General features: G+C 44.0%; 1 protein-coding gene across 2 annotated transcripts; it reads left to right on the top strand.

Moving 5' to 3' along the window:
• The first annotated feature begins 1,972 nt into the window (after positions 1-1,972).
• LOC128754886 (E3 ubiquitin-protein ligase RNF38-like) lies at positions 1,973-21,447 on the top strand. Of its 2 annotated transcripts, none has more exons than XM_053857844.1 (13): positions 1,973-2,094; positions 2,841-3,531; positions 11,732-11,793; positions 16,258-16,460; positions 16,953-17,352; positions 17,628-17,771; positions 17,956-18,126; positions 18,294-18,470; positions 18,540-18,643; positions 18,717-18,801; positions 18,885-19,006; positions 19,075-19,174; positions 19,827-21,447. In XM_053857844.1, the coding sequence occupies exons 2-13, from the start codon at positions 2,931-2,933 to the stop codon at positions 19,887-19,889; spliced, it is 2,232 nt and encodes a 743-aa protein (XP_053713819.1). In that variant the 5' UTR covers positions 1,973-2,094; positions 2,841-2,930; the 3' UTR covers positions 19,890-21,447. The 2 variants fall into 2 exon arrangements, with proteins under 2 accessions (XP_053713819.1, XP_053713820.1); XM_053857845.1 differs by having other exon boundaries at positions 18,720-18,801; positions 19,827-21,445.
• The last annotated feature ends 1,227 nt before the right edge of the window (positions 21,448-22,674 follow it).

Genomic DNA, 22,674 nt, shown 5'->3' with positions numbered 1-22,674 from the left:
GTTAAGTGAACAATGCACTTTTTTTTGGAAAGAGAAAAATAGCATTGATCAAAAAGTGGAGTCACCATCACTATCTCTAGGCAAATCTCAGAAGTGCAGCCATGTAAATAAGTGTTGGGAATTATCATTTAAAAGGGAATCTGTATTTCTTGGGAATCCCAATTCAAACGCTTCACACTATTTGACCTTCCCTGACAAAGGCCTGGAGGATTCTCCAGGAGTGAGCATCAGCGTTGATGATTCACACCTCTCGTTTCCTTACGTGAATTAGAATTACAGATCAAGACCGTCGCATGTGCTCTGCCACAGAACAATCCCACTCAAACAAAGGGTGCTGCCTGGTCCACAATGCCCGTTTCTATCAGATCAGCACCGTTCATTCCGCCACTTAGACAGGAATCTAATTAAACCAGAATATCAACATCAAAACACATAGCTGCCCCCCCCCCCTCTCTCTCCTTCTTTGTTTCTCCTCTCTTCCCTACAGCTGGTGAGAGTATGGTTTGTGGCTGCCCCTCCCCCAGCGTTTGAACCGACCAATAAGAGACCATGTCAGCAAAATAACACCCCCCCTCCACACACCATCTCTCCATTTCCCTCTCCACCCCATCCATTCTCAATCCCATCCCCCAGAGCCCCCTCTACACCCCATCCCCCTTTCCTACCACCCCTAACCCACTTACTCATCCTGCCTCCACCCTTCCACACACCCACGAGACTTCCCCACTTTCTCACCCGTCTACACACTTCCCAGCCTCCATTCTCTCTCTCGTCTCTGTTTACCTCTCACCCTTTTTCTCCACCAACACACCCGTTTAATCTGACGCCTTCGACACTATTACACCCTCTCACCATTTTCTCGGTCCACACCTCGCCTAGCCCACCTTTTCACTCTCTTTCCCTTTTCTCTGGCCTTATCTGAAGATCACTGAGAGCATCCTCTTCACTTGTCAGTGCCCACTGCCACACTGTATTAGACTGTGTGTGATGTGTGTGTGTGTATGTCTATGAATTGATGCTTATGCGGGAGAAGGGAGGAGTGAAGGGGGCGGGGGGTGGTAAGTATTTGCATATGATCAAAGTAGTAAAGGGAGTGTAATAAGGAGAGGATGAGGATGTGTATAATACAAAAGAGCAAAGGCAGAGCTGCGTATCAGAATTTGGACGAGCAATAGATGTTTCAATGACAATCACACGTGTGAAGTCGAGACCTTTGACCTTTTAGTCCAAATGGTAATTTTGTTTTAACTGTGTGAATACGTTTTCCTGTCTCAAAATGTTATCAGTGATAAGTATTCAGCTACTGGACATGTGTAATAGTTGATCATTTACATTTAAATTTCAACTTTTCATAATCATACAACTTCACGTTTTTGCAGTTTACTCATACATATATTGATAAACTGGTTGAAAATGTGAATTATTTGAATGAAAATCTACCAAAGTCCGTTTTCATGACTAATGTTCTTCATTTGTGTGAAAGGAATTACCGTCTAATTCGACTTCCCTATGCTCGATGTTTTGCATCAGTTCCTTTATAAAGTAAATACCCGGCAAACGCGTACCGTTTTACTTGCAGTTTTATTTACGGGAATAAATTTAAAGCACGCGTCTTTAAACGGGCAACTTTTAGCTCTTGAGAAAACAGCTGCAATGAAAAGGCTCTGGTATTTGTAAATAAATAATTTAAAGCCCCTTGCAGCCTGCCTCCCTGCTACTCGCGGTGGCTGTTTTAACAGGCAAAGATAATCAAACACTAATTCGTCGAACGATTTGCAGCGCCAAACAACACATGCTGTTGCATTTTTAAAGCCATAAAAATACGCAGTTCTCAGCCTAATAGTGAAATGTTCTGTCGATACTTCTAATCCGTGTGGTCAGGATTGAGAAAGAACGAGATACGTATTTAGGGTTGTGGATTCCTCGGTGTTCATTTGGTTTGGTCTGGTGAAATCCGACTTGAGCGTTTGACGGTCTGTCACATTTCACGCTGACACCAGGCGAACAGTAGAGCTCACACACATCCACACACACACGCGCACACACGCAGGATCGCTGTTATCGACGTAATCTAACCAGGAAAGCGCTCCGAAGGTAAGCCTAAAAAACAACCAGGCGTAGAGAGCAGGTCGACATTGACACGGTGTCTAATGTCCATCCCGTTTTTCGTTTTTTAAATAGAGATTTAGCACTTTTTTTTAATCTTTGTGCGCTTCCCGACTGTCTTCCTCAGCGGGGAGAGGTGACCGGCGAGCCTCGCTCCTTCATGGAAACAAGGCGCAAGTTTCACCAGAGTGGATCTTGATGTTTTCGTTAACACTGTCGGTATAATTTAAAAGGCTTCGAGGCGTGGGTGGAGATTTTTTTTCCTGTTTGGTCGGCAGTGGCGGAGGAGGGGTTGGCTCCGCAAGCTAGCGAAAGGCGCTAAACTGACTGGATAAACAAGAATAAAACGCCTTAAACTGGTTAAAGTGCCGCAAACTTACCCTGTCATTTGTGTTCGAGTTCAACGAGGCGTCGGGTGTTTTTAAAATAGCGCGGTTTGGTCTCGAAAACGAGCCATTTCTGCCTGTACTATCATTAGCATGCCATAGCTTCGTGAGAGCTAATGGCCAGACGGTTGATTCCGACCTGAAATAGTCGGGAATTTATTTCTTGTCTATTTTAAATTCGTCGAGTAACAACACGGGAAGAAAAGGAACACGTTTGCGCCAAGTTACGAGAATGAAAGCGCTGTTTTGGTGTAGTGTGTGACATCGTTTTTGAACCACCGAGTTTGTTATTGAACTTAATCGGAAGTCGCTCGTGCGTGCATTTCATTTTGATTCATTTCTTTTTAGTTCACGTACGTGTGTGTCCGCACCGCGTGAGAGGAAAGGAGGAAAAGAAAGAGCTGAAAAGAGGAAACTGAGGAAATCCCCCGAAAGGAAATGCCAATCGCAGCCACTGGACAGCCCACGACTCAGGAGCCCCGAGTTTGCCCCCGGCTGCCCTCCACCCCGGAGCCCGGTCCTAAAGGGGCTGATTTATTCGACGAGGCAGGGGCGGCCGAGTCGGCCGAGCGGACAGAGTACGGGGGCGCAGAGGGGGGCAGAGGACTCGGGGGTTATAGTTACAGCCTCAGCGGCGCTAGGGGCTTTACCCAGCCCGGATCCACCAACACCTCCCCGCCGCAGTCCCCGGCAGCGTCCTCCTCTTTTTACTTCCATCCACTCCACGCCAGCCAAATGGCCATGGAGCCCCCCAGGACTCGATCACGCTCTCGTTCTGGATATTTCCAGCAGTATGGTGGGAGCAATAGTAATGGATTAACAGCAAATGGAGTCATAGGATCTAACAGTCATCATCACCACCATCACCAGCAGCAGCAGCAGCAACTTCATTCTCAGCATCAGCCTGGTGGCCGCTTTCTCCTCGGAGCTCAGAATAACCACCACCCGGAGAACCAGCAGCAAGCCCCAGGAAGTAACACTTCTCCTGGTTTTCAAAGGCTGCCCTCAGTCCCTGGAGCTCACCGCATCCCAGCTGCAGGTACATTTTCCCACCTGTCATTACAAATGATCGTGCTTGCATTCAATGCAAGGTTTTAACCTTTTTGCCATTAACAATAACGCTCAAATTATAACTTTGAGTATAGCAAATGACATATTTCAAAGGTGATAATATCTGTCTTTCCATATTTTCCTTTTTTAAAGGCCTTACTTGAACCCAGTCTGTCAAACTCAACCACTTATATTACTAAAATATACACACAAGTTCTGGGCAGAACAAACTGTATGTGCATTAGTGTATTACTGGCTCCCTCAATAGAACGCTATTATTCTGCATCTTACATCTCAAGTTATCTTTATGGAATAAAACAGTCCATTTTTCATGGATAGTACACTTTGCAGTTGAAAGTTTGTGGATCGTTGTCGACAACTACAAGTGAAACCACCACTCAACATCAGTCGCAATATCAACAGGCACCAGTGCGCTTATAAATAAGTGTTGACCTTATTGAGCCAACGACGTACCTTTAAGGTTCATACGAGCTGCTCACACTAACTTAATAGGTCGGATTTGGCCCACGTGCCTTGAGTTGACACAAGTGCTTTAAACCTCAGTAATCTGCGGACAGTCAAAACAGTCTGAGTGTTGAGGACTTTCAAGTTGATTTTACGCATTATAATATATAAAATTGCTTGATAGGCCTGTTTTCCTCTGCTTAGAGCCTCTGTGGTCTGCTTATTTGAAGACTTGCCACCCTCTTGTAGAATCTCAAACAGACCTGCCTAGTCCATCATCTCTGCTCCAGATCCCATTCGATTAGTTGCATAGGTTCAGTTGGTTTTCTCTGCTTCTCAACACATAGCAGAAAGCCCATTGTTGATACTCTCAGGTTTGCTGTTTAACTGAATAATTTGGTTAAGTTGCCACCGTACAGTAAATAGTCAGGTAGCTGTTGATGGGATTATCAACTGGCAGATATCTATACCACCAGAACAACTAGTCTGTGAAATGAGCAATGTAGAGTTTAGATAAAATTACGATTCTGGTATAGTCCACAGATATAATAGACTTAAGGGAATTCTGATATTGTGTGTCACAGTTTAGAACAATGTGTTCTACTTAACATGTTTGTCAACATCTTTGATAGATTAGTAGCTCCTGGATCGAAACTAATATGTTAATGTTTCGGTGTCACTGACTGAATGAATGAAGGAAATTGTCGTATCACCTAAGCAAGCATTTTGTCTTTTTGTTTTCATTAACCTCAAAACTGCTCCTATATAGCTGCATAGCTGTCCTTTTAAATTGATGCGTATTATGTGTGCCTCCATAATTTTTAGCTCTTTTGTCCCTGGATCTAGAAATTGCGTTCACAATCAATAATCCATGAAGCTAATGGCTTTGTACTATAGCAGCCTTATAATTATGAGGCCTTTTCTAGTTGAACACACGGTGTCTCTGAATTGTCAAACGTCAGAGACACTCATTTTTGATTTTTGTTAAATGGCAAGTTGTTTTTGAAAGCCACTGTAGATCGCTTCTAAACTGGGTCCGCGCTATATTGATGTACTAGCTCGTCTGTGTTAAGCAAACACACTGACATAGTTTTGATGATGATCAAAAGGAAGACTGAATTCTGAAGGATGTCAAGTATGTCAAAGCACATACATGACACATAATGCTCGTATTGCGAAAAGCGCAAAGTTGTACCATGTTTGTATTGAAGCCGTACTGAAATACTGCCAGGAAGACATGCAGTAAGGTACACAGTGCCAGCCATTTTCACGCTCAGAGACTACAGGAACCCCTGTTGACTTCAACCAACTGAGTTCCTCGATAAAGGACTTTGCTTTATTCACCTAATTGTCCCCCGCTAAGCTTTTCAGTTACCACTTTGGGCATTTGCCTCCTGTTGACTTCAATTAAAAGACATGAAATGTGTTTTTTTTCTTTGAATAAGTGCTTTCTAGAAATCTTTAAAAATCATCCTGTGACTGGCTGAAATAAAAACGATGGCTGAACAAAAACTATAAATGTTTAATGCTTGGAGGTCTTGTCTATCATGAGATCATAATCATCACAGGTATAGTGACCAATGTAGGAGTCAAGATCTCCTTCATGTGTAGATGGATTTGTTTATAGATTCAGGCGGACGGCTACTATGACAGTGCTTCTCTGGTACAACGATCAACCAACACATCCTTGTGCTTCCCAGGTGAATACTGTACATCTCTCTTCTTTTCCCGGTGCTGACAATCATCCGTGACACTTTACTTGCCAAGAAAGTTGTCAAGGTCTTCTGCATGCGTTTGTAGAAAACATTGACTGGCCAAGTCACTGATATGAGACTGATTGATTTGACTGGTTATGGATTTTGAGACAGTAACTCTGATGAAAAGACAGGAAGCAGAGTCAGAAGTGGCAGAGTTAAAGATGCTCAGGTTTTCTGAGGGAGTGACTTTGAAGGTCACCATGAGTTTATAAAAGGATCAGCTCATGTAGATGTTTGGAGACCAAGTTGAGAGGCCTGACTGAGATGGTTTGGCCTGCTGGAGAGGAAAGACTTGGAGGAAGAATGTTTGAGATGATTACACCAGAAAAAAAAACACAAGGAAGACATTGTTGTTAAAGATGCGAAGAGGATATGTGTGACCAGGATGGCTGAACAAGATGGGCAAAGGTGGAAGAGGGTGACTTGTTGGCATCCTTTCGTGGAAAACGCAGAAAGAGCAGAAATTTATCACTTATTTCACCCCTTTTTTTAAACGTTCTAATGTCCATTCAGTATGCTTGAAACTAATGGGAATACTACGAGTGCTGGATAAAATGTATTTTCATTTCATTTGATCATGTTCAATGAAGGCAATAGGTAAATACTAGTCAAAGTGGGCCAGTCTGAAATATTGCTGCTTTAATTTTGGATGGCTCTTTGAAGAAATTATGCAAAAATCACATCTCCCCATCAGTGCCAAGAAATGTTCCTAAAAAGAAAAAGGATGAAGAAGATGTTTTTGTTGTATTAATACACCAATCGCTGTTTAAGGTTTGTGTTGTTGGTTGGGCACGTTTCTTCAGTGTTTACTTTGACTAGAGACTCTGCTTTAGTTTGAAAGCTTTGTTTATTTGACGTTCACCTGAAATGAAAGAATGTTTATTTATATTTCTACAATATATTCAATAGCAGGTTTTCACTAAGGAACAATTAGTCCTGCTCAAATAAAGCGTCGCAAGATTTCTCAATGATTCTCAACCGGTTAAACAGCTGTTGAATATAGTTTTTTTTTATTTTATTACGTGTCTTCCACTGACTTCTAATATCACTTGGCAGCGTTACAGCTTGTGCAGCCTCCACTCGTCGATTGTGAGAAAGTCATGTCTGCTTTTTGACAGAAAGTGTGTTGCTGATGTGGCGAAAACTAAGATGCAAGCGTGTGCACATGGACTCGGCAGTTGGTTGATCAGTTGATTGTCCCTGTGATTTTGAAAACTAAAATATTACCTTTGTCGGCCGTTGAAGGGAAATATAATTTCAGAACTCCTGTTGGTTCGGAGCTAATCAAACCAGAAGAAGGCAACAAAAAAGCTTGATTGCAGTCTGCCTTTCGTTCCTGCTTTCCTGACACAATATTTGGGAGGTTTGTTTCAGCAGCTACGTTCTTCTTTCAAAGACTGAGGGTACTGGCTTCCTGTTAACGGACAGGTTTTTCTCCTGTGGCTAGAAATGTTGGTCATTCATATTTGGATGCGTCTTTGTTTCAGAAACAATTCAGCCATGGTATGTTGGTGGCAATATCGAACAGCTTCTAATATCTCATGCCTCTCAACTGTCCCAGCACAACACTCTCCCAGCCATATCTTCTTTCTCCATACATCAGTGAGCCCACTCCATCCTCCTCCCCTCACTCTGGTCTAATGGACGGATCGGTTTAATGGATTGCCCAAAGCAGCAGAGGGGACACACACCAGGGCCACTCTACATTTACCCCTCCACTTTGCTACAGTCCACTACTTCTGTGTCCACAACACGAGCGGGCACATGCGCTCAGTTTTTCCCTCTCGTCTTGTCCCCTGGACAACTTCTTTGATTTAGATGGATAGAATGACATGCAGGGTGGAAGTAAGTCTTGGAGGACTCACCAGACAAAAGCACTTGTGTTGTATACAGTGAAGGATGTGTTGTGCCACTTTATGTAGTCATGTTATTCACGTTGAAGTGGCAGAGAGAGTGAGAATTTATGCAAGCAGTTATTCATTTAAAATGGAGCCCGGCTTCTGAGAGCAAACCTGATAAGGTAACTCTTTCCCTTGCACTGCATCCATTTAATATGAATGGTGCATTTACTACAATAGTGGTGAAAAGTGCCGTTTTATGGAGGGTAAATGTCAACTCTTGAAACCAAGAGGTATTGAAGACGCGATCATCCAGTTTAGAAAGCAAACGTAGAAGCAACAAATGCACCAGCTGTGTCGTGTTTTTAGAGATCATCGACATCGACTTCCACCTCCTTCCATTCTACTGCTGAAAACTGTAAAGAAACTCTTTTCACTTCCCCCACTTTGTTCTCCTGTCGTTCTTCACCCACACATTTAATTCCCACTTGTGGGCACCAACTTACAGGTACAATAGGTAGGTTAGTCGCACAAAACCCTGATGTGGATGTCAGAAAATGATTTCAAATTCACCAAGGCTTCCACAGCCGTTTTCTAAAAGCCGTCAAGACGCTGCTAATTGCCCTGAGAGAATTTGATCCATATGACAGATGTCATCCACACGGCGTCACAAGAAAGCCTTTTTAAAAGCTCCAGTGCCAACATACTGCTTGACATAACTTTGTGCCAAGGTGTGAAGTGCGCAGGAAGCCATTTAAGGCACTGTAAATGCACACTTTTTGATTGAGTACAATAAGCTGAAAGCAGTTCTCATGCTTTTCATTTGTCGGTATTCCTGTCACTGTTCTCATGTTGTCCGCCTAAATGCCCCCTATAAAAGCTACGCATCACCCACATTGTTTTGAAGCCACTTTAGAGGGAAAGGTGGTTTAATAGAGAAAGTCGTCTGTTTGAAATTGGTGAGAGAGAGATGATAAGATAGAGGAAGCGAGGAAACGTGGATGCTGGGAGATAAAGCTGCAGGATCTATGGGGGAAGAGACAGGCCGCCAGATAGGGAAATGGATTGCTGGCAGGGAGGGGAGGGGGATGAAGCAATGGTGAGTGTGAGGAGGGGACGAAGAATGTGCAAGTAGGGTGTCTGAGTAGTGTGGAGGGTGGAGAGGTAGAGGAAATGGATAGAAATAGCTGATGCTCTCGGAGACTTGCATAAAATCAATACCAGTCAAGAGGGTGAAGCCGCAACCCCCTATCCGTCCCCCTTTCCTTCTCACCCTTGGTCTCTTACCCAGCCATGCTTTTCAAGTCCAATCATCATTCTATTTTCTTTGTTATTCACTACTTATTTATGTGCTTATTCTTAACCCGTTTCCTCCCAAAACATTTTAAGCGTACAGTAGAGCAGCGTTCACAACTTGTATCATACCCATTGGTTTTCAGGGAAACTCCTGAAAGAAACATCATGACTGAAGTAAAAAAGAGATGGACGACGTGGGACAGCTGCAGATTGGAGAGAGATTTACTTAGTTCTTAGTGTTTTTGACGCCAATTTAGTAAATGTCAAAACTGTCCCCTCTGCTTCCTTGTTTCTGTATTGCTTCTCCATTGGTTGTGTTCCTTTCCATGATTTTCTTTCTTTTTGTGGTTTCAAAATTGTGGTCCTAGTTCTGCAGCTGCTCCACGAGAACTGTCCCGAATTCACTGTAGTTTTCCTTGGAATGTAATGTACACAGACTCGTCTGCGTTCGAAAGAATGGGTCTGCTAGAGACCACAGGACTCTTCTCACAATCATCCACAACTTTCCATCGGGCCTAGAGGAACAGACGATTTTGTGTCCAGTCTGGTGCTTCAACAGCCAGCATGATGTCATTGAATCATTTTAAACCTGTTCAGTAGCTCCAGCGAATGACTCCAACTGAATGACTCGGCCCTGAATCAATTTACTGGACGTGGTGATGTGTAAAGGAGACCGTATTCAGCATGGAAGCCGGATTGTTGCCTTTTGTGACTGTTGAGTGTGTGTTGCACAGAGGAGAACTGTGCTGTCTGTCTCATGTATACTAGTCCTCTTACTCACACTACTTTGCTTGCTGCTGTAAGCATAACCTTCATCCTTTTATTTTACGAGTCCCTGGGTTGGAAAGGGTTAAGAACGAGGAAGCGGTGGTACTACTTTGTTGTCAATCACAGCTTTTCTTCAAAGCGGAAGGATGAGAGCAGAAAAAATACTGCAAACAAACAACAGGGTTGAAAAAGCTGTTCTTTTATCATTTATTCCTTTTTAGTTGAGCTTTGGTATTGCTGTCGTGAAGGTAGACGTGGCTGCTGTGCCCTTGGGAGCGCTTCCCTTTGCATTGTACACTGCTGACACCATCTGTGGTGAGGACGTCCCCACTGAATCCAAGCCCATGACGGAGGGGGAAAACAACAGTTAAGAGTACGATATATAAATGAAAGGATTGTGGCAAAAACAAGAGTATGAGTCTCAAGCGTGGAGCTCGGGGGGCCCATGATCAAAATGCTTCTCTAATCCAGGATTATTGTCTCTGTTTTGTTGGTTTGTGTGAACACACAGTAGCATCTCTCACCAGGCTGTGCCATGTGTTTCGCTTTAGTTGCGAACACATGGTCAGAACATGTTTTGCGAAAACATGTTTATCATCTGAAAGAGAGACAACAAGCAGATTAGATTCATGTAGATAATCAGGGATCTCATGGTGTGATCCATTTCTACTCAGGAGTATAATTGCCGTATCTGATAAGTATCTTCAGTCGCGGGCGCTAATCCAGATAATCCAATGACAGGTTTGTGGAGGCTGCATCAAATTTGCACGTGGAACTTTCCGGTTTGACACTGAAAATGGACTCCACATTGTCATTTGAGCTGTGTAAATTGGAAAAACTGGAATTGCCCGTTGTCTGGCTTGAACTAGTTTAAGTTAGAACTATGACATTTTAAATAGTATGATGAAGAATTTGGCCGGTGTGGGAAGATAGAAAAACATATTTAGAATGGAAATATTTTTCAGTGTTCTCCCCCTGGTGCATATATCACTGTTCTAGATAAAGCAATATATACAGTATATTGCCAGGTTTCCGACAGCTGAGTTTAGTCAAGTGGCTCCCCACTGACTAGATTCTCCCGAAAAGATAAAAATCATCACTTCGTAGGGTTCTCCCCCGTCAGCATAGGGGATGTTTTTGTCGGGGGTTGGAGGTAGGGCAATTAGGAGAATGACCTACCTTAACAGGCGGAGTCCTCCTCGACTGATGGTGACAAACATGGCGTGTGATACTTCACTATATATTGACAAACTCCCCTGGGAAAATCTCAGGGTAGCGGATCAAACTCCTCGTGTAGGGGGCCCCTAGGCCGATGGAGAGGATGGGGTTATTTGGGCTCTGCCATTGTTTCAAAAAACCCTGGTGAATACCCTCTAGCGTACGATATATGCGACGATACTCTCGGTATATTGCAATTGATGTGACTTGCAGTGTTTGCGCTCCCTCACATCACTTGAGCAGGACTGAGCCTTTTAAGGCAGACTGTTAAGGGCCATGAAAGATGTACAATGTGCTGAGTCTGCGTCTCTAACGCCCAGAGTTATACCCCACCCTCTACACTGGGAAAAACTCCTCCTGCTGAAAACCCGGAAGACTTTATTTGAGGGAAAATGCCGTAATACAGAAAACATTTTATTTTACGAACAGACATAAGGAGAACAGTACGTCCAGAGTACGTCCTTAACAGCCCTCCTTCAGGGGAAGAGTCCTCCTTTACTGCGAGGTGGTTGACAAAAAGAACAGAAAACTCCCACTATGCCCGGAAAATCTTGACATGGGGAGGAAGTCTCTTTGTTGGACAGTTTGTTAGGGAGCGTGGCACAGCTAGCAAATAGCAAAATTTGTCATCTATCATGTTGGCTAGCATAAGGGCTGACGGTCCAACCTCCTGTGAGATCTTGTATTTATTTATTTAACACACTTCATATATATTTTAATGGCAAGAATTACACTTCTGTGTTGCAATACTTTTTTGTATAAACATTTTTTTCGTGTTCATCTTGGGTGTGTGTTGTTGAAGTCTTGAAGTTTTCAAAGACTAACCTTTTAATTTATCTCCTGACAGGAGCCTCTGGCGGGTTGTACCACTGCCATCCGGAACACGCGTACGGAGACGAGAGTGATAAGGTAACCATTATTCATAAGGCTAAATGAATTGTGTGTGCTTCACTGGTTCCTGTCCAAAAATGCCGATAAACAATGTTAACACTGTATTGAGTTGTGAAGCCTGCAACTTGGGACCAGAGTTACTTAGGAAAAAGTTGCGAGAGGAAGAAATGGTAGGAGTGGAATCAGAAGGATCGCCCGATAACTATACCCACAGGCACAAAAACAGTAAATTCCTCTTCCTCTTCCAGATCTATCCCAAACAAAATCATTTATTCACTGGTATTGCTGTCAGAATGTTTTTTTTAAATGTATATCTGATAGTAAATGTAGCAGCGAATCAAATTCCTTTAAAAAAATGTGAGTTTCAGGCCTGAGGCTCTGTCCTCTACACATCATATGGTTCTCACCATAATCATCACCACTTTCACTTCTGTGTCAGCAGTGAGATGTAGAAGGTGTTGCAGGAAGCTGGAATGGAGAGGGGGGTGTGTTCACCTCCAGCTGTGGGACTTGGTGGGAGTGAGAAAAGAAGGGAGGGAAGGGAAAGAGAACCGTGGTGAAGAAAGCGAAATGAGCTTTGAAATCTTGTTGATGGAAAGAAAACAAGTGGGGGAGGAGGAGCTGCTTCTTGCTAATATTAATGAATCCGCTGCGTTGACGCCCCAGCAGAGAGAGAAAACCTGGGGTAGGCAGCTTGCCTGAGTGTGTGTGTGTGAGAGAGAGAGAGAGAAAGAGAGAGAGCATTCAATAGGTTGGTGCTGCGCTTTATTTTTTGCTCCCCAGCGGTGACGGCACAACAGCTGACTGCCAGAGTGAGAGCATCCATGTCCCAAGCTTGGACACTGAGGGATGGAACGTGATGGGTGTGGCTTCAATTCTGCGTGTGTGTCCGTGTGTGATATGCCCGGCGTGTTCTTCCTTTGAATGTCGTGTGTGTGTGGTCTTCACACCATAAGCAGGGCAGAGCGTGCTGTAATATCAGCCACGACACAGTTCACAATGTTTCAAGGGCCGCTGGAAGTCACAGTGTGTGCTGAGCTTCTGTCAGCAGGAGGTTTCTTCAGACTTTACTTGAACATTTTCTAGATCATGTGTGCGCACGCGTGTGTGTGTGCGCGCATGTGTCGTATGTTTCTCTGTCTGTTCTTGTTCAAGCATGCTTCTCTTTGAGGAGAATCAAGCTGTCGACCCACACACACACCGTGTACCTGTGAGACAAAGCACATGTGTGTGCTTTAGTTCGGCCTCAGGTTTAACCTTTTTTGGATGCAAATTTAACCTGCTAGTTTGGTTGGTATGTGCATTAGATGTCAGCTTGTAGTTTGTCTCATCAAAATGTTGAGCTAAAAACATGTCTCCTTTCTGTTTTTATAGCCCCAGTACCTGCTTTGTACCACTTCCGCAGGTAGAAAAGAGCCAGTTCTGGTGGTCTGGGAGTTTAACTTAGAGGTTTCCTGTAAAGATGGCTACCACAGGTTGGACTCAGTTGTGTTGTCAGGAGAGTGTATGTTTTTTTTTTTTTGTTGGGCTTTAAAAGATGAATTAATTGATCAAAATAACCCTACTTGATCGTGTTTAAACTGCCACTTTTCAATGCACCATAACATCCATGATGGAGGGGGAAATGGAAGCTTTGATTTGATCATTCTAATGTCAAATATTAAAATACAGACTGAAACTTGAAACTTTTTTTTTTCTTGAGTGCCACTCCCTGTTTAGTTTCCTTATTAAAGAATTCCCCCAGTTTTTTCACACAGTCTAAATATTACTTTCACTTTTAAAATGCTTTGTAGTGCTGTTTTTTCCTGCTCTATTCACTGATTTTCCTTCTTAAATATTTAAGAAACATTTTAACTGTTCCGTTTCTGTCGTCCTGCTGTCCTTACCTTTATGCAGAAGGAAGTCAGATTTTCAGATTTCCTTTTTCCTTTTCCCCCATGTGGTGCCTTCTGCACTAATCTTTGAGCTTATCTTATTTCCCTTTACTTTTCATTTTGTCTAAATTAGCAGTAGCAGGTAGTGGTCATAACTACCACTATTTTCTACATGGTATCTTATTATTCTTCATTTTAAAAAGCAGATTGTCTCTTTTTTCTGAAATATATCAACTATTTTGGGGACTTCAGATGATGTTGAAGTTAAGTTTGTCAGTGGCACTATGAAATACACACTGTAAACGCAGGTACATATGACAAGTAGTCATTCATCTATTACTGTCTGTTACCTATAATGTGACTTTTATTGTCGCCACTGATTGGTTTTTCTATGGAGCTCAGTTGTTTTGCCATTGTGTTACCGCAATGTACTTGGATTGTATGCAAGTTTGGCAGAACTTGCTTATCCAACTTATCCAACAATTTCACCCATCTTTAACCCAAATTTCAGTTCAGAGGTGTGCTGTCCATAACGCATACCTAGGTCGTCAACATGGCAACAGGATGGGAATGCGAGTCTTGGATAGACAGGGTGTCTGCTAGGATTTTTGGAAACCGTGATGCAGTCTCCCCGATAGCTTCCCCCCCACCAGGAAGGAAAAAGGAATGCAGCCAATCAAGATCCGACAGAAAAACAAACGTCATATCTCTCCTCAATCTGCAGCCGTCCTCACCCAGTCCATCTCTTCACGTCTGGCCGAATGTGCCACTTTAGTTCCGTGAGAAACAGACAGGTTCCCATCATTTATTTACTTGTGTTTCCCGCTTGACTCGATGTTCTCACTTCATTTTAATACGTTTGATCACGTGACATTTCATCTTAAAAAGACTATTATTCTGAAGACATGGCAGCAAGTCGTGGCGGTGCACCGCAATCGTATGCATGTAGCAGAAACCCTGATCCAGGATTAAAGGGAAAGAGTCCCAGTTTTCATGGTGATGCCTCAAAATAGTCCTGAACTGATCAGATATTGGTGTTGAAGTCATGTTGGATTTTACTGTACTGCAACTAACTTTCTTTAATTTAATTTTGAAGCCTACTAAGTTATTGCAGCTGGGATTGTCTTTGTATGGATCTTGATAAAGGAAATTATGTTTGCATGTATTGGCAGAAAGATTTGAATATTTCTGTTTCTGTTATTTCTAGGAGAAAAATTTAAAAAGTGACGGCACATTGGCATGGTTTACTCAGATGGGAAGGTAGAGTTAAATGTTGCGTCTGACCATTCTTAGCCTGGACTCTCCTCTCCCAGCATGCCGTGGCTCAGAAGACCAGAAATGGAGTTGAACATTGAGCACTCACACAGACCTTTGCTTCAGGGCTTAAGCAAGCTGGGCTTCCGATTGTTAGTTCTTCTTTTGTTCCAGCCCTTGTCAGTCTCATGATTTATTTTGTCTTATCAAGCACGCCATGTGTCTTCATCAATAGTCGCAGGGTGTCTGACCCTGATGTTAGAAGAAAAAAAGAAGTTGACATTTATTGAAACAGCGCCGTGCCAAAAAGCGAGTTGCGCTTTTCTTTTTAACTTCCAGAAGTGGAACCGGGGCAGCTGCCCGTGTGTGACTGTCAATTGGTGCATATCTGCAGGCAGTTTCCATAACTGCATGTGTGATTCTCTGCTGCTCGGTCGCCAGCTGTTTCCTGTAAGCTATCGCAGGGCTCTTACGGCTCGTGAGCCGCATGTGTGCGAGTCACTGCCACTGAGTCACCTTTTTATTACCAAACTTGCCGTCTGGTCGTTGGAAGTTCAGAGCGAAGGGAAGGAGACTGTGTTTCTGTAGCAACCAGTTAGTTCCTGAGTGGCCAGCAAAGGTTCGCACTCTGGGAGAGTGACTAATAAGTGACACATGGGTGTGTGTCTGTATGTGTGTGTTTTCACGGCACACTGAGTGCCAAAAGCCGAAGTCACTGCTTGACGGTAAGTAAGGTGACTCAGAGATGAGTTGATAGCATTGCAACATAGACTGTGATTAACCTGAACTTGGATGAATCAGATGATGTGACTATCAATGAGTCTGTGCTGATTCTTGGGATGTTAGGATCAAGTTGAGGGTGAGACTTCTTTTTCAATTCTTGGATAACACTTCCCACTCTTCGACAGTATTTTTCTTTTTACTGGAAGTACTTTGTTTTTACTCTGTAGCTTCTCTTTTATGCTTTACAAATGACTTTTCCTTATATTTTTGTTTGTTTGTTTGTTTGGGTGGAAAAAGTGAAGTTGCCACCACCATTTTTTGACGTGTGGAGGGCGTGACTGCTTCACGGGCCTGTAAGTGCTTGTCTTGCGTTCACATTTCCTCAGTCTGGGAGGAAGTGGTTGTGAACCCTGAGGGCCTCTGAGTTCTGCCAGTATAACATGCTCTCACTCACACAAACACTCGCTCACATAAGCACACACATACAGGAAATGCCACGAGTCACAAAGGAGGCGAGTGTCTACAGCCGAGTGTTAGCCAGGGGGACAGTGAAATAGATGTATTTGAATCGAGCGCTATGGGTCAGTAACCGCAATACCATCCTCTCCCTCCCTCCCCTCCTTTATCTCAGAGTGAGGAAAGCCCCAGTCCGAAGCGCCAGAGGCTCTCCAGCCAGTCCGTGCTGGAGCAGATAACCTCATCAGCCCCCCCTCCATCCACCCCTTCTCCCCCTATCCGGCCATGGGAGTCAGGACCTCCAAGTCGAAGGCAGCTGCACCCCCACGCACAGTATCACCAGGAGAGATGCCTCACTCCGGCCCGGCACAGACGGAGGTAACGCTTATTCACACTTTTCTTTTTTTGTTGTAAAATGAAGAAAGGGACTGACTGCAACAATAAAACACAAGTACCCGCCCAAGTTAAGTAGATAAACAGTGAGTGATTGTAATATTGTCCATCACAGGCAACAGGCCAACACCCTTTTCACACTGGATAACTGTTACGTTGGGACCTGGGGTAATTGGATAATGGCACCCAGATGTAGTCACGCTCATAAACGACTAACATTTACTGGTACTGCTTGCTGTAGTTCTGGGTAAAAATCGTCACGTAAACAGACTGGTTTGCCACTGGAACTTTATAGGCGTTAGGGTTCATGGAATTGATTCATGAGGCTTCATGAAACAGTGTCTCGGTTTTCAGAGCCCACTAAATGGCTCTCTCCTCTCTAAATATAGAACACTGTTTCATGAATACTCATCACCTTGTCTGTGAGGAACGTTGACGGCACTTACAGTTGCTGACGGTATTCAAAATATTTTCCAGCCCTCCCGCGAGGCGTCAGCGAGGCCGCCTCTCCCGTCCCTCCCGAAACATTCCACCGCAGCACCATGTCTCCAGCCACGGGACGGCACCACGACCCTCACCCACAGAACTCCAGGATGAGAACGTCCATCAAAACCCTCACCCTGCCACGCACCAGGCCTACCCAATACCCACCGCCTACGGCCAGCCCTTAAGTCACGGGGCCACCGGTCCAGAGGAGCCCCGAGCTTTCCACCCGCCGGCCTTGTCCCCGCGACTGCTGCACCCAGCTGCTCATCACCATCACCAGCATCTTCCTCCTCCTCCTCCTCATCATCACCAACAACAACAGCAGCAGCAGCAACATCATCAGGCAACGGCACAGCAGCAGGGAGCCATTGTTATGGACCTGCACGATCAGGTAACGGACTGGTCACCTGCTTTGTTGCATCTAAAAATATATATATATGTTTTGATATTGATATTTGATATTACTTCATTCTGGTCTCACTTAAGTTCTGTACTGCTATTTTATCAAAGAACTTGTTACCAATGTTCCAGATCAGATTTGCCTCTCATATTCCACATGTTCTTCAGTTTCTGTGTCTCCCAAAAAAAAGTCTGTGTGTTAAAGATGACCTCGTAACGCCACTCAAAAGTGTCACCGATAAGTAATTGGTTGTGACTTTGTTCCAGCTCCAGCAGACCACTGTGCCAGTCTCCTACCCTCATGGCCTCACAGCACCCTTGTGTAGCAGTCAGCACCTCCCCCCAAACTGCTCGTCCCAGCACGTACCCCCCTGCAGTGTGGTGTTCAGCACAGGACAACACTACCACCCGGTGAGACGCAGATATGTTCTGTCTCTGAGGCAATGGAAAGTACATGTCGTGCCGCCCTCGCCAGGCTCAGGGAAATTTGTTTCCAAGTCAGAAGCAGTTTTCTAGTCTCTGCTTCCACCTGCTGGACGGATTTAAAATGACATGCAAACTGAGAATAACTTTTTGTTTTTCGCTCTGCTTTCAGATGCTCCAAGCATGTTCCATGCAGCACTTGCCGGTGCCGTACGCCTTCCCCTCTTTGTTGTCCAGTGAGCCCCAGTTCCTCCTGCCCCCTCCCCCTCACATCGCTCATCATCCACCCCACCTCCCCGCACACGGACAGTTCCTTCCCTTCCAGACGCAACAGCCCAGATCGGTATGTACTTGCCAAAACAAGGCATCATATAATGGGTCCATGATACAGTCTTTCCAGTTATTTCCTAGTTTGCAGCTTTAAATAAAGATATTTCATTCAAGTAATTCGGATTGAAGTTGGAGTAAATAATGGTTGGGAGATGAATAATGTGGGGTGTTTCTTGGCAGCCGTTACAGAGGATAGAGAACGAGGTGGAGCTTCTCGGGGAGCAGCTCTCGGTGGGCGGAGGCTTTGGCTACAGCCACCACCATCAACATCACCAGCCTCCGTCCACGCTGCCGCCTTCAAATCCACTCCAGTTCCTGTCCCACCACGACCCGCTGTCTCAGGAGCTCTTCACCGTGGTGGGTGCACACGCCTGCTGTCGCACCACTTTCATAGGTGTGCTGGACTAATCCATCTGTCTTCTTCAGCCGTACCCACACTTCATGCCTCGGCGGTTCACCAGCCGGCGCTACAGATCCCAACAGGCTGTGCCCCCCTCGCCGTATCACCCCAGCTTCCTGCCTTACTTCCTGTAAGTGCCACACATCTCTGTTTTTGTAGCTTGACAGGAAATGCAGTCCACTCATTATCCTCCCGTCCACCAGCAGGTCCATGCTCCCCGTCCCGAATGTGACCCCAACCATCAGCCTGGAGCTGGATGTGGACGATGGGGAAGTGGAGAACTATGAGGTAAGACTTCATGAATTCAGAATGTCTGAGGTCACCTCTTATGTCGACTGCAGTACTGACTGTCTGTGTTGGAAACCCACCAGGCTCTTCTGAACTTGGCCGAGCGCCTGGGAGAAGCCAAGCCTCGCGGCCTCACCAAAGCAGACATAGAGCAGCTCCCGTCGTACAGGTTCAACCCCAACAACCACCAGTCAGAGCAGACCATGTAAGCCGCCGCGCCGGGTCGTCCTTCACAAGGTGGACGCGCTTGTTGACGTTGTGCTTGCCCTGTAGGTGTGTAGTGTGCATGTGTGACTTCGAGTCTCGCCAGCTCCTCCGAGTGTTGCCCTGCAGTCACGAGTTCCACGCCAAGTGTGTCGACAAGTGGCTGAAGGTGAGTGATCAGCGATGAAAACCTGTCGTAGCTGCTGCAGCGACATCTCAACTGTATCTGCTATGGCAGCTACCACCATGACCTTCAGGACTCGATTTGACTTCCATATTTTAAAGTGTTTACCATCCAAAAAAACCCAAACCTAATTTTAAGGCACAGAGTCAGGGGGGAGTGAGGTGGAGAGTAGAGTTGAATGTGGTTTAAGTTTTAGTTTATTTCCCGGTGTGTTGTTTCACAAGCTAAAGGATCTTACTCTTAAACAGGCCAGTGAGACCAGCAGGCTGCTCGGTGCTGGTTAGTGTTTTTGTAAACATGTCGGATGGTTCAGTTTTGTCCTTTCGGTTCGCTTATTCCAATCATTATTAAGTTCTTAACGTGTTATTAAGTTGAGAAATACAATTTTTTGTTTATTGAACTGATTTCTAAGCAGTCAAATAACTGCCAGATATTGAAAGAGACAGTTGCACTTGGCAATTTCTACAGTCATAAAAACCACGTCGTCCCAGGTGACTTGTTAAGTCTAGTAAAGTCTAGTAAAGGGGTTTTGTCTTTTTTGGGCCATTTGGGGAGAAATTATACAAATAATTCTGAATGCAGTGTATCCATAGAAACTGTAAAAACAAGTTGTCTTACACGTCTTTTTTGTTTGCAGTCCAACCGCACGTGTCCCATCTGTCGAGCCGATGCTTCCGAGGTCCAGCGGGATTCCGAGTGACTGGCGGCCGCCTCTCCCCTCCTGCCACCTTCGTGGACGCACCAACCAAACGCAGAACCTCTCTCAGTCTGGCGCACACCGACACACCATCGGGACCAGGACTTTTTCTTTTTCAGTGCCGCTCTCACAGGGCTGGACAGAGCCGGGACCTTTTGTTACTCCTTATATACAGACGACCTTGGGGTCGCTTCTGGGGCACTTTTACACGCAACACGTTTTCTTCATATCCTCGACAATTGTAAGCAGCGAAGCGAACTTGCATGTTTCATCGTCATCTCCGCACTCGATCTACTTTAGTCTGACTCGCCCTATCAACACAAGTCAATCTGATACAACAACAAATCCTTAGTGTCGTCACTTCAATCCTTTCTGTTTCACTGGTTTGGTTTTGGTCATAATTGAATGAGTCGTATGTCTGACTTAGTGTTTATAGTTCGCCGTCATGTGTGAGTCTTTACAGCTCTTAGGAGCGACTCCCGTTTGAGTCGGTGCCAAATTTTCTTGCTACTTTTACCTGATTAATGAAAATGAATGTGCAGGGATGAAACCGGAGCTTCACTTGTGCGTTCCTCCTTCAGCAGCCTCCAGAGAGTCTGCGAGCCCTTTCACACCAACACGGTTTTAGTTCCGAACCAGTTCTTTTCTCTGTCTGAACTCGCCGGTTTGTTCAAAATTCCGTTCTGGAACCGGAGAGGAACGGCTCACTGCGAGGTCGGCGGATCACTTCACTACCACGGAAGTCAGCTGCAATGTCTTACATGAAAAAATGCCTTGTCATTCCTCCCTAATAATCATGGTTTTCTGAAATATCTTCGTCAGGATAATCATCTGTTTGAAATTGATTTGGGTAAAATCACCCATTTAGAGGGAAGTTATGTTTTTCGTTGGGCAGTTTTCTGTTGCTTGGTACACTAGCAATTACCTCAGTCCCACTATTTATATTTTATCTCCTTTTAAAAAGTTACCTTGTTCATCCTGCTTTTATTTTCAGTGCGATGTAATATATCTGTAACCAAAATGATCTGAAGGCTTGTGATGATGGAGTTTTTAAAAGACATTTGTACATTTTGTATGAGAGTTATTACTAGTGAAACTTTTATTAAGTAGTGCAATGTTTTTTTTTAAATCCCTTATCCTGTCTTTTGGATTACAAGAGCTGGTTCGATAATAAATGTATAAAGTCTTCAGAAGTGAGTCTTTTTTTTTTTTTTTTCTCAAGTGTTTAAGCGTTTAAACATGTTTATCTTTGAAGGCAGTGAAGCTCTGTTAGTGACGTGTCGGTGAGGCTTCATGATACAGTGTCGGCGTTTTCTAAGCCTACTAGATGGCTCCCTGTTCTGTCGAGCTTCAAGACTCTGAAACGTCATCAAATCCATTTGTATTCAACTATTGCTCACTATATTTATGATCTGGTAAAATAGTACGTCATGTTTCATGAATGTTCAGTGGTAAAGAGATCAAAGTTTCATATGATACTACAAAGAAAATACAAAGCTCAAAAACACCAATGAATCTCACATATGCCTATATATTTGTGACTCTCAAAAAATATTCTGGCGGCAAGTGCACCTTTTAGAACCGGAAAGTCACTCGACAATTACACACAAATGAGTTCTTAGTTTGGAGAAGAAAAACTGCACCACACTTTAAATGGTCATAAATGTTTTTTTTTCCATAACTGATATTGTTTCAGTTAATATGATGGACCAAATAAACAGCAAATATCGTATCGTAATAGAGGGATTATCACGCTAGTATGCTCTTAAACACAAACAGAAATGCAGTCAATAAACACTACATTTAAATGGAAGGTAGTACGTGATATGACCGAAAGAGGACGCCAAAAGCAAGCTAAACGTTAAACCCCCGGAAGTAACTTCTGGAACATCTGGGCGACCATTTGAACAGTGGATGACGGTTCAATTATGTTGAAGTCTGTATTTGTCATGTATTCTGCTTGTGAATATATGCAATAAATATTTCATACGCTTTATAATAAACTTTCCCAGTTGGTGAAATAACAACAACAATACCGCTGCAACATCTACTGCTACCAATAATAATAATAACAATGATTCAATGATACAAATATATCGCTTTTTTTTTTTTTTTAATTCACAGAAATTAGAGCGCCATCTATTGGACTCTAGTTATAACTGCAGCGTCTTGGTAGTTTCTTACGTTACACAGTTATCAAAAAATCAAAGTGAGGAAGTAAATATACGAGCTAAATCAACAAGGATTATTAACTTAAATTCAACAAAAAGTAAAATACAAACCGGAAATTCCGGAAAGAAGACGTCCACATGCATGCAATTGCACCACATCTCCAGCAGAGGCCAGCAGATCAAACCACGCACGCGTCACGTAAAGTAATAGTCGCTCAAAATGCAGGTTACAGTTATGAAAATATAAGGAATAATCGAGTTAAGTGAAATAAATAGAAACTGTGATGTCTTTGTTTGGCGATTATGAAACAAGTGACATGGATATTTTCAGCAGGAGCACAAATCCTAGTCACAGCCAAAGCAAAGGTCACTGCCAAGCAGTTCACGCTGATACGAAGGGATGCCGGGTCGCGCGGTCACGTTGAGCCGCTGTGTCGGTTTCTGTGGCCGCACAGTTGCGCGCTCAGCTTGTAGCAAGTCGCGAAGAGCTTGAGCTTTTAACATGAGTGTCACGTTGGAGTGACGAGTCTCTGTGAAGGTGAAACAAATCACAGTTGGAAAACTGAGAAAGTTTTTTTTTGTATTTGAAATTGCTTTATCTCGATTTTGATTCACCC

This window comes from Synchiropus splendidus, chromosome 2 (assembly GCF_027744825.2).
Source record: "Synchiropus splendidus isolate RoL2022-P1 chromosome 2, RoL_Sspl_1.0, whole genome shotgun sequence".
Classification (NCBI taxonomy): Eukaryota; Metazoa; Chordata; class Actinopteri; order Syngnathiformes; family Callionymidae; genus Synchiropus; species Synchiropus splendidus.
The sequence above is the reverse complement of the archived record's forward strand: the minus strand, read 5'-3'. Positions and strand labels throughout refer to the sequence as shown.